Genomic DNA, 12,160 nt, shown 5'->3' on the forward strand with positions numbered 1-12,160 from the left:
AAAAAAAAAAAAAAGACAAAAGCTAAAGTACTGACATGGATTTAAAAAGGTTAAAGAGGGCTGGGGATTTAGCTCAGTGGTTCTGCCGCCTGCCTTGCAAGCGCAAGGACCTGAGTTCAATCCCCCATACCAAAAAAAAAAGAGCGAGATGGCTAAAGAGATATGAAAAGTAAATGTAATGTGTGATGCTAGACTGAGCTCTTGAGAGTGCCACAGAACTCATTTTTTGGGACAACTGGCAAAACTACATTAAAAGCTTTTCAGTATTAAATTTCTTGAATTGATAACTGCCCTGTGGTTTATGAAATTATTGTTCTTAGGAAATACACACTGAAAAAAGACATTCAAAATCTTAAATGATTCATAAAAATATATTTATTAATATGGCAAAACATTAAACTGATGAATCTCTATAAAATATATTTGGAAGTTTTCCATTATTTTTGCAACTCTTCCTTGGACTGGAATCATTTTTTAAAAAATTAAGGGCTGCCAGGGATTTAGCTCAGTGGTTCCACCATCTGCCATGCAAGTGCAAGGACCTGAGTTTGATCCCTGGTACCCCCCCCAAAAAAAAAATCAAGGGCTAAGGTATAGGTCAATGGTAGAGTACTTGCCTAGCGTGCATAAGGCCCTGAGTTCAATCCCTAGCACTGGAAAAAATAAAAAAGAAGAAGAATAAAAATCAAAAGGCCCTTTAAGTTCTATTTCAAAAGTTTTATAGTTTTTACTGTTAACTTCACTTTCCTATATGTAATTTTGGAAAGTCTTGTACAATCCATAATCTTTCCTGTTTAAAAATATCCTTATCTATAGGGAATCAAAGACTCCATCTGGGGCATTTGTACCATTTCAAAGCTAGATGCTCGAATCCAGCAAAAGAGAGAGGAGCAGCGACGAAGAAGGGCCAGTAGTGTTTTGGCTCAGAGGAGAGCCCAGAGTATAGAGCGGAAGCAGGAGAGGTAAGGCATGTAGGCCTGATCAGGAAACGTCCGAGGGAGGGGCGCTTTAGGAAGTTCCAGCACTCCATTATGTGGTGTGTGTGTGTGTGTGTGCGCGCGCGCGCTCGTGCTTATAGAAAAATGCTATAGGTGGTTTTCTGCCCCCCCATCACTTACACTAGCATCTAGTAATATCTGTTTAAAATCTTACAATATTAATTTTAAAAAATCAGAATACTAAACAGAAAACCAAAAAAATTATTTGGTTTCATGGATACTTGTAGGAAAGCTTTATGGATTTATTTACTGATAGAAGAACCCTGACCTTTGGCTTTCTCTTTTAATCTTTTCCAATCTCAGATTTCGGAAAGTTATTTATTTATTTAGAGACATGGTCTTACTATGCAGTTCAGGCTGGTCTTGAGTTTATTCTGTAGCCTAGGCTGGCCTCAAAACTTATGGCACTACTCTTGCCTCTGCTTCCTGAGTGCTGGGATTATAGGCATACACCACCAAACTGGGCAGAAATAACTTTTTTTAAGGAAAGGTAGTTATTCAGAAATATTTTTAGTCTTTTCTCATTGACTGAATTAGAACATTGGGAGAACATAAGTTACTGAAAATAATATGGCACCAAAGGAAGGTATAAAAATGATGGGCTACTGAATGATAGCTAGGAAATCATCTATATGCCTTGTAAGCTAAAGCATGTGGTCTTTTCCAGTGAAACACGCATCGTTAATAGAATTTTCCAGTGCTGTGCTTGGAATGGTGGCGTATTCTGGGTAAGTTTTTTCCTTCAAATTCTAGATGTCTCTTAAGCATCTTTAGATTGTTGCTATGTTAGTGGTCGTCAGCTGTTTTCTTAAAACACTAAGGCATGTAGCTTCTAACTGTGTATACACACTTAAGACCATAACTCAGGATTCTGTGTACTCACAGGGATTTTATTCCTACTGAAAAAAGAACATATCTTTTTTTTTCATGGTATTGGGAATTGAATCCACCATCTTGTACATGCTAGGCAGCTCTGCATGCTCTGCCACTGTGTAACATCCCCTGGTCTCCCTTTTTGAGATGGGTCTCACTACACGATGTAATTCAGGCTGACCTTGGTGATTGTCCTTCACTTTCCAAGTACGGCGATTATAGACATGTGCTACCATACTCTACGCCATCCCTTTTTCTTTTGTTTTCTTTTGTTTTGTATTTGTTTTTGAGGCAGAGTCTAGCAATACATTTCACACTTGAACTTACTATGTAGCCCAGTCTGGCCTTGACTGCCCAGTGAACTTGCAGTGATCCTCCTGGCTCAGCCTCCCAAGTGGTGGGATTACAGGTGTGTGCCATCATGCCTGGCTCTTAAATTTTACTTCGAGATAGGGTCTCACTGAGGCCCAGGCTGGCCTTAAACTTGAAATCTTCCTGTTTCAGCCTCCTAAGTAGCTGGAATTACAGGCCTGTGACACTGCCTGGCTTTTTTTTTTTTTTTAATGAATTATTCACAAGCTTTAGTAGCATTATAGATAACAATATCTGTTGATACTGTCTAAGCATTTTGACTAAGAGATCTATGGGAATCAGAAAAGAAGTTATAGCTGGATAATAGCAAGGCTCTCCTTGTCTCTGGTCATAGTAATTGGGCAGGACTGGTTATTATTGAAACCCAGGACAGAAAAGGTTGCCTACAGTTAATGGAGAACCAGCATAGTTTTAAGTGAAATTTGGGTTCTTTGAAGAATAGATGATTAGGTATTTCCTTTGACTTGGAATTCAGTGTAATTCAGTTTATCAAAACATTTCACAGATGTTTTCAGATGTTAACTTTAGATTTACTTAATATTTGCTATGTACTTATATATTTAGTATATGTCTATATTTTAGCACGTTTTTTTGTTGTTGCTTTTGTTTTGGTTTTTTGTAGTTAATGCTGACTTTGTAGCCCAGGGTGGCCTTGAACTCCTAGCAGTCCTGTCTCACCCTCCTGTGCTGGGATTACAGATGTGAGCCACCATGCCTGGCTTTGCCTGTATATTTTGACTTTAATATTATCTAAAATATTCTTTTCCCCCACTCCACCCAGTTCAATGTTGTATAAGCAGTATCAAGTTTGCACCACTCGGTTTGGAGTAATGGAAAATAGAAATGGTCTGATTTTGGTGTTTCTTCAGATTTCTTGATTTTAAAATTTTGTTTGTTTGTTTTTGCTACTGGGTATTGCACTGAGAGTTAAATCCCTACCTCTTATTTTGAGACAAAGTTTCACAAAGTCACTTTTACCCAGGCTGGGCTGGAACTTGCAATCCTCCTGCCTCAACCTCCCAGAGTGCTGGGATTACAGGCATGTGCCACCACACCTGGGCTAGTCCTCCTGATTTTTAGCAGGCACCCTCATCTGGAAAATTGTCACATTGAAACTTGAAATTCTTGTTTTGAAGAAGGACTTTTGACATTTACCTTATTGCTTCTTTCTTTTTAGTTAAGTCTCCTCTTCTTTTATCGAATATGTATTCCTATGCTTCAGTCAGGAACCGCCCGAGTTATTGGTAAGTATATAGCCTTGTTCCTTGATGTCCGCTGGGAATGGACATGGGAGATATTTTTCTAGTCCCCCTCAGTTTATTAAACATTTCCTGTAGGGCAGGAGCTTTAGATGTTTTTAACTCAGACATCTCAACAACCCTTTGAGAAATGCATTCTTGTTCTCTCTCATCAACAGTTGATGAGGAAATGGAAGTTAGTTACCATGGTTAAACCATTAGTAAATGGCAGAGCTGGGATTTTAAACCCAGATGGCTTCCTCCTAATTGTTTACTATTATTCACTGTGACATCTCAGTCATCACCTTGTGAGCAGATTTGTTTAAAGATAAGCAGCACATATATATCTGTTTACTCTGAAGGGAAGGGTGGCCAGAATATGGCTGAGTCTGCTGTGAAAGTCTTTGAGCTAGGTACAGTGATATACTGGAAAGGAAAAGAAAGAGGTGAGGGGAAAAAATAGTCAGAAAATAGGAGTTCCATATTTGGTCTGCTGGTTTTCCCTTTCTCCTCTTAAGCTAATCACTCTTTGCCCTTTTTAGGTGATCCGTCTTTACATGGATATCTTTGGTCGTGGCTGGAATTCCTCCTCACGTCGGTTTTCAGCGCTCTTTGGGTGCTTCCCCTGTTTGTGCTTAGCAAAGTCGTGAATGCCATTTGGTTTCAAGTAGGTCCAGGGGATAATGGAGTCGGGTCCTATATGATGGTGGACAGGTGACAAGTTTGAGCCTGTGAAGTTAGGGGCACATAGGTACCTTTTTCAGCCTTGATCTTTCTTGGCCAAGTAATCAGTGGGAGATCTTTTTGTCTTTGTAAAATGGAATTGTTGTCTTAGGTCACTGAAGCACCTTGCCAGAGGCTGAAGGCTTTCTTCATGTGGAAGTTTTAGTGGCAGACCAGAATCCTTTGTTTTAAGAATGGATATTAAGGCCATTTAATTCATGTTTTGGCCCACTGCTTTCTCTGTTTCAGGATATAGCTGACCTGGCATTTGAGGTATCAGGGAGAAAGCCTCACCCATTTCCCAGTGTCAGCAAAATAATTGCTGACATGCTCTTCAACCTTTTGCTGCAGGCTCTTTTCCTTCTCCAGGTGAGACTGGCCTTCTGGACACATGGGCACATTAAAAATAAGTGTCACTAGATGGAGCCTCATAAAGACAGTGAATTGCATTTATACTGGGATATCCATATACACTTTGTGGGAGGTAATGACTGAAAAAATAGAAAAAAATGTTTAGATATAAAATTGTAGGTCAGGAGTGATGGCACACACCTGTAATCCCAGCACTCAGAAGTCTGAGGCAGGAGGGTTGCCATGAGTTTGAGGCCAGCCTGGGCTACATAGTTCTAGGTCGGCCTGAACTACCTAGTGAGATCTTGTCTCAAAAAGCAAAGATAAGTATAAAATTATAAAAAACATGAATTTATTCACACTTCTCCTGCCACCCCAGATGTTCTCCATGTTCTTGCTCTATAATACTTAATAGGTAGCTGGAAGTCTATCTTAGTAGCAATGATGATTGGCCAGGGTGGGCAGCAGTGATGATTGGGCAGGGTGGGCGAATAGTGTTAGGTGTCTGCAGCTTTGGAATTAAGATTTGTTGTATTTGTTCTTCAGGGGATGTTTGTGAGTCTCTTTCCCATCCATCTTGTTGGTCAGCTGGTCAGTCTGCTTCATATGTCCCTACTCTACTCACTGTACTGCTTTGAATATCGTTGGTTCAATAAAGGTAAGTCCATCTAAAGAACCCTGTGTATAGAGACCCAGTGTGGAAATGCTACTCCTAGGCAGAACTAAATTGTTCAAGTCCTGGGCAAATCAACTGAAAGGAAGGAGCTCCATTTGAAAGAAAGGGAGCTTACATTTGGCTTTGTGTGTTTGACCCCTAACTTTGAAATTAGAGGAAATAACAATGTAAAATTAGCATTCTTTTGGGCCAGGGATTTAGCTCACCTCCACCTGCTTCACAAGTGTAAGGTCCCAAGTTCAATCTCCGGTACCAAAACAAAAACAAAATAAAATTAGTTTTTTGTTTTTTTTTTAGCTTGTGTAGTGCTGGTATAACCCAGGGCCTGTGCTTGCAAGGCAAGAGCTCTACCACTGAGCCTCCTCCTCATCCCCTAAAAGTAGCATTTTCTTTTCCCCCAGTACTGGAATCAAACTCAGGGCCTTGTGCTTGCCAGGCAAAATTAGCATTCTTGTGGTTAATGTGATGTAGCTCTGACTGAGCTGAATTATTCAGCATGGATTCTTCTAAATTAGAAAAATTAGACGAATGCCAGCACATTGCTTTTTTGGATTTTTTTTTTTGAGACAGGATCTCACTATGTAGTTGCGACTGACCTGGGACTCTAGCCCAGGCCGATCCTCCTGCCTCAGCCTCCTGAATGCTGGGATTACAGGCGTTTGCCACCACACCCAGCCTAACACATTACTTGTGGGTCTATACAAAAAGACTATTTATCTGGGTGTGTATGGGTGTGAAAGGTTAATTGATTCTTACAGGATAGCATCCTTTTGATTTGGTGTCTTGTTCTAGACTAGTCCTGTTAAGGATATTGGTGCAAGTGCTGGTGTTGAAATTCATAATTCACTTACTCTGTTGGTTTTAAAATTGTGATTATTTAAATTGCAAACTTTGCATAAAAGCTATTTTTTTTTTTTTTTTTTTTTTTTTTTTTTTACATTTTATTTTGAGACAGGGCCTTATTAAATCCCTAAGTTGCTCGGGCTGGGCTCCATCTTGGGATCCTCTTGCTTTACTCTCCCTATAACTATAATTTACTCAGAATGCTGAAATTATAGGCATGTGCCACCCTGTGTGACTATCATAGAACCTTTATATCAGATCTGCACAATTACTTTGTATGCTTTAGTCATGTTCTAAATGGTAGGTCTGTGTCCAAAACCCAAGCCTCATTTAGTTTGTCTACCATAGTTTATCACTTAGGACTAAAAGAAAATAAGTAATCTAATTGTATTGGTTTCCTTGTCTTAGGGATTGAAATGCATCAGCGATTGTCAAACATAGAAAGGAACTGGCCTTACTACTTTGGATTTGGTTTGCCCTTGGCTTTCCTCACAGCAATGCAGCCCTCATATATTATCAGGTAATTGGGCTAGAAAGATCTGAGTGCAAATAGTAAGAATAAAATTCATATAGCAAGCATCTTTTATTTGTTCAGGTCTCTGCCAAGCATTTTCTATTCTTATTTGACCATCAGGAGATCTGTAATAAGTTTTCTCTTTGGCAGACATCTGTAGGCATTTGGCTGAGTGATTTTCTAGTCCGTATTCATTCTTCTATGTTGTGTCCTAGAGTGGTGTTAAACATAAAGAGTGCTTAGAAAAATCTGTCCTTCTCAAATGCTGTGTCTGATTTATTAGAGTTTCATCATGCTTTGATATCCACAGTGAAAGCCCAGGAACTGCACTTATAGTATCGACTCCAGAGTCATGGCTGTAGTGAAGGGGATTCATTATTTTTTTCTTTTTTAGTGGCTGCCTCTTCTCTATCCTCTTTCCTTTATTCATCATCAGCGCCAATGAAGCAAAGACTCCTGGAAAAGCATAGTGAGTATCAGCTGGTAATGAGGTTTTTGCTGTATAAAGAAGGGCTCTAATGCTATAGTTATATTAGTACACTTTTAATAATCTTATGTTGTAAGAAGACCTTAAGAAAAACACTTCCACATTTTCCCCATGAATATGTATATACATATATTAAAATTTAACAATTCAGCTAGGGGTGTAGTTCAACGGTAGAGTGCTTGCCTAATGTGCCTAAGGCGCTGCGTTCTATCCTGAGCATCACCAAAGAGGGTGGGGAATATAATATAATATAATATAAGCCACTTACAAGCATCTGTAGTTAAGCTCATTTTTGTAAGAGCTGTTTATACTCGTGAGGCCTCCCTCCCCCACCCCACTCCCAGTACTGGTGATTGAACCTAGGGCTTTAGCTTCCCAGCCCCATTTATTTATTCATATTTTGAGGCAGGGTCTTGCTGAGTTGTCTGGTCTGGGCTTCACATTGTAATTGTGCCTCAGCCTCCTGCTAGGATTATACGATTTGCTACCATAGCTGGTTTCAGTGTGGTTTTTTTCATACATGCGTGTAATATATTGTGATCATACCCATTCCCAAAATACTGCTTCCTCTGGGAGCCCCAATACTTCAAAATTGTTTATTCCAGTATTTTCATGGCTGCAGCAGGACCCACTGCATTTTCTTTCCAGTACTAGGGATTGAATCCGGATCTCATACATCCTTGGCAAGCCCCCTGCCACTGAACCACGCTCAGTTTCCAGTATGTCCTTTAGTTGCCTGTTCAGTTCATGTGTCTAATGGTCTAAACTTCTTTGATCAAATATATTTTGATCAATTTTCAGTTGCTTTGTCTTTATATACTGTAAGTTTAATGTCGTCAAATTATCTGTCACATAATGGAAACAATGATGTTGATTAACTGGGAGGCTAACAAGTTCGGTCTCTTGTCCTCTAGCCTTTTCCAGTTACGTCTCTTCTCCTTGGTGGTCTTCTTAAGCAACAGATTCTTCCATAAGACAGTCTACCTGCAGTCTTCACTGAGCAGCTCCACCTCTGCTGAGAAGTTCCCCTCACCGCATCCGTCTCCTGCCAAACTGAAGGCTGCCGCAGGCCACTGAGTTGACTGCCATCCCGAGGGGAAGGGTGGGATTGGAGGGAGGCTGTGGCAGCTGTTTTCTCTGTTCTCCCCAGCCAGGGAAGGCAGGACCCATTCTGCCATGGGTCCTCTGCATAGTCCCTTCTCTTTGAAGAAATGGAATTTTTGTCTCTGGTGCACGTAAGGCAGAATCTTCCTGACACCAGTGTGTGGATTTTTAACACCATCATGAGTCTGAATGGACCACAGGTTTTTCTGTAGTTTCTACAGAAATTTCTAGCACTTGCCAGCCCCTGTGCCTGGACTGATTTGAATACTTTGTTCCCCTGTGCCATTTACCCCCCTATCCTTTCTGCCTTCCAGCACCCTTGGATGATTGAGTTTTGTAATTCTAGCTGTTGTATTTTGTGGATTTGTTATTTTTGTTGTTTTCTGTGAAGCACATACATGGATGAGGGAGGTGAGAGGGAGTATGGTGTCTCAGTTGCTCCTGGTCACTCTCTTTTATAGCCATCACTGTCTTGTTTCTTGTAACTCAGGTTAGGTTTTGATCTCTCTTGCTCTACTGCAAAAAAGAAGAAAAAAAAAGAGCGTGGAGAGATAGGACAGAAGGAAAGACCTCACAGCCAGATCAGCTAGGTTTTGAGGAATAATTTTCTTTCTTCCCCTTGAAGGGGAAAAAGCTTTTCTTTCATTGGTACATTTAAAGCTCCCCAGCTGTGGAGAGGTACCGATTCTGGATAAGTGCCACCACAACCGAGAATGCTCAAGAGAACCTGAACTTTTCATCTCTGAAGGGTAGAAATTTACTTTTGGCCACTGCCATGTCTCACTGGTATTTCAAAGGAATAACGGGTGCTGCAAATAGGAACTGAAGGGGTACACTTATTAAACCCATTAAACTTGTTGAGTGGTGATGATATTTTCTGTCATTTTAAGAGACTAAATATGGGGAGGAGGGCAGATGTCAGAACACTTGTACAATTTTCAATGTCACAATTAAACGAGCTGGTTTCCCACAAGTGTGTAATGGTTGACTTTGCAAAATCGTGACTTTAAGGTATGTGCTTATGGAAAACAAGACTGTCTTGGATAATCTGATGATAATTTTGAGAGATTAGCCCTGAAAAATGTTCCTGAGAAAGCTTGAATTATATGAGTATAATTGTGTTTACATTTTATGAAAGACTTTGGGTTTATTATTTGTTTTAAAGTCTGTATCTACATCTCTACTACGTTTTTATGAAGTGAGAAAGATCAGTGTAGATTTCAGTGTATTGAATTTCACATTCCTTTGTCAGGAAAGTTATTAGACTTTTGGCTGATAGAAACCTTTATTATATATAAGATTAAGGAATTAAAAATTAGACCTGGGAATCGTAATCTGAGTTGGAAATGTTACACAATTGATGGAAGGAGGGATTTTAAATTGTGGGAATCTTGGAAGTGATCAAACCATTTCTTTTTTTGGTTTTTTGAGACAGGGTCTCACTATGTAGTTGAGTCTGACCTGGAACTCACTGTGTAGCCCAGGCTGATCTCAACTCACAGCGATCCTCCTGCCTCAGCCTCCCGAGTGCTGGGATTACTGGTGTGCGCCACCACACCCGGCGATCAAACCATTTCTGTCTTGCATTCTAAAAGTTATAAAAGTTACTTCCATGTTTCCTATGGCCAACTTGCTATAACAGTCATAAGTGAGATATATATACATAAAAAGGTGAACTTTTCATGTCTTTTCACTAGGCACTGAGCTGAACTATGATTAGGAAACTAGGGAAAAAGGGAAATTAGTCTGTTTTTGCCAAATATGGATCAGCAGTTTGAGGTAAAATAATTAGTAACTAAAAAGAAAATTTGATCTGGGTGTAGTGGCACACACCTATAATCCCAGCACTTGGGAAGCTGAAGCAGGAGGATTGCTTTAAGTTCAAGGCTAGCCTGAGACACACAGTGAATTCAAGGCTAGCCTAAACTATGTAGTGAGAGCCTGTCTCTGAAGAACAAACATAAAACATATCACTAAAGCTGAAAGCTTCAGTTTAATAATGTAATCATCAGGATCTGAGGGATTGCTCACAAAGCTCTTTGGGAATTGCCATCAGTCACACTTGAACAAAGCATGTGTGATTGAAAACATGCACTTCGGGGTTTTTTAGTTTTTGGTTTTTTTTTTTTGTTTCTTTTTTTGAGACAGGGTCTTGCTCTGTAGTTCAGGGTGGTCTTGAATTCACTATATAGCCCAGGCTGCCCCTGAACTTGCCATTTTCTTCACGTCAGCCTCTCAAGTGCTGAGATTACATACTACTATGCCACACACCACTAAAAAACTACACGTAGTATTTTGTTTATAGAGCCTGTCCACTAGAGCAACTTCTCTGTGTGTGTGTGTGTGTGTGTGTGTGTGTGTGTGTGTGTGTGTGTGTGTGTGTGTGGGGTAGTACTGGGAGTTGAATCTGGGGCACTCTACCTACCACTGAACCTTTTCTGTTTTGAGACAGGCTCTTGCTAAGTTGCTTACACTAGCCTTGAACTTGCAATCTTCCAGTCTCAGCCTCCTGAGTAGCTGCAGTTACAGGTGTGCAACACCACATATGGCTCCAATATAGTGCTCTTAAAGAATTGGAATGTGACGGGCCAGGGATTTAGCTCAGTGGTGCCAAGCCTGCCTGGCAAGCACAAAGTCCTGAGTTTGTTCCCCAGTACCCACACAAAAAAATAATTGGAATGTGGATACTCCAGATCTGAGCAGGTCTGCTAGAAAATATTTTGCTTAATGATACTGGGAATCAAACAAGGCCTTATACATGCCACACAGGTTCTATACTAGTGAGCTGCTCCCCCTGGCCCCAATAGGAACTTTGATATTATTTGTCTTGCTGTATAGTCCGGGCCAGCTTTGAACTCATAAGCCTCCTGTTTCAGCCTTCCAAGTCCTGGTATTATAGGTTCATGCCACCATGCCCAGCTCTACTAGCAACTTATAGATGGACAGATTTGTGCATTGATTTCTGTTAACTTATTTGCACTCAAAAAAAGATAAGCCTGGACAGGGTGGCTCATACCTGTAGTCCCAGCACTTGGGAGGCTGAGCCAGGAGGATTGCCACTAGTTTGAGGCAAGCCTGGGCTGCACAGTGAGTTTAAGGTCAGCCTGAACTATATAGCAAGACTGTCTCAAAAAGATAAAAAACTAAGAATTTACAACAAATGAACAAATCCAGAAGAGTGAAATTTTTGGTCAGAGGTTTGTAAACCACTTTACAAAGACCCCCTTGCCTGATCATATGCCACCTCATTTTCTCTCCCTTTTTACCCTCCAGTACTAGGGATTGAACTCAGGATCTTGTGCTTGACAGGTAGTTGTGGTGCCACTAAGCTACCTCCTCAGCCCTTTGTATTTTCTGATTATAGCAATAGCATTTTGAGCTCAGTACTCAAGTGTTTATGTCCCTGATCCAGATTGCTCTGCTAAAGGTTATCAGTTCATTGGTAGTGAGGCAGAGTGGAATTTAGCATTCAGTAGTCCATTCACCTGTCATTAAAGTGTTCTGCCAATGCTATATAACCTACAAACCTAAGCTAAAATGAAGCTGACTTCAAGTTGGAATTAGTAACAGTGACACCTGTACATCAGTAAAATATTTTTGGATGGACCCAAAGTGAGTCCATAGAACCAGTAAAGGCTCCAATGGGAGAACAGATGACTTAGTCATGTAACAAATATTTGAATACCTTCTCTGTCAGGCCTTTGTAAGTCACTGGGTAGCCATGGGTGAGGCAGAAATTTAAGATTACTGCTCTTCTGGACCCGTCTAGTGAGGGAGCCTGACTAGTAAATGAATAGCAGCATTTTACAAACTATTATCAAATAGCTACTGTTTTCCCATAGTCCTCTGAGCTGGTTAAACCACTGAAATTCAGTCTGATGAGAGTTTAGGCCTATAGTCTGCCTTTTATCCTTGTCCTCATTTTCTTTTCTTCCTCTCCTCTCCTCTCCTCCCCTCCCCTCCGCCCTCCCCCCTCCCCCC

General features: G+C 40.5%; 1 protein-coding gene across 5 annotated transcripts in view; it reads left to right on the top strand.

Moving 5' to 3' along the window:
- Positions 1-9,152, top strand: part of Ei24 (EI24 autophagy associated transmembrane protein) — a 16,810-nt gene extending 7,658 nt beyond the window's left edge. For 4 of the 5 annotated variants that reach the window (XM_010628686.3, XM_010628684.3, XM_010628688.3 and 1 more), the window contains 9 exons: positions 817-962; positions 1,666-1,726; positions 3,421-3,487; positions 4,024-4,148; positions 4,454-4,573; positions 5,102-5,213; positions 6,483-6,594; positions 6,983-7,057; positions 7,990-9,152. In XM_010628686.3, the coding sequence (XP_010626988.1) occupies positions 817-962; positions 1,666-1,726; positions 3,421-3,487; positions 4,024-4,148; positions 4,454-4,573; positions 5,102-5,213; positions 6,483-6,594; positions 6,983-7,057; positions 7,990-8,152 (981 nt within the window). In that variant the 3' untranslated portion in view covers positions 8,153-9,152. The remainder of the gene's footprint in view (positions 1-816; positions 963-1,665; positions 1,727-3,420; positions 3,488-4,023; positions 4,149-4,453; positions 4,574-5,101; positions 5,214-6,482; positions 6,595-6,982; positions 7,058-7,989) is intronic. The other variant, XM_033764413.1, reaches the window with a different exon arrangement.
- The last annotated feature ends 3,008 nt before the right edge of the window (positions 9,153-12,160 follow it).

The sequence above is a fragment of the Fukomys damarensis genome, unplaced genomic scaffold (genome assembly GCF_012274545.1).
Source record: "Fukomys damarensis isolate Sample0158 unplaced genomic scaffold, DMR_v1.0_HiC HiC_scaffold_16, whole genome shotgun sequence".
Lineage (NCBI taxonomy): Eukaryota > Metazoa > Chordata > Mammalia > Rodentia > Bathyergidae > Fukomys > Fukomys damarensis.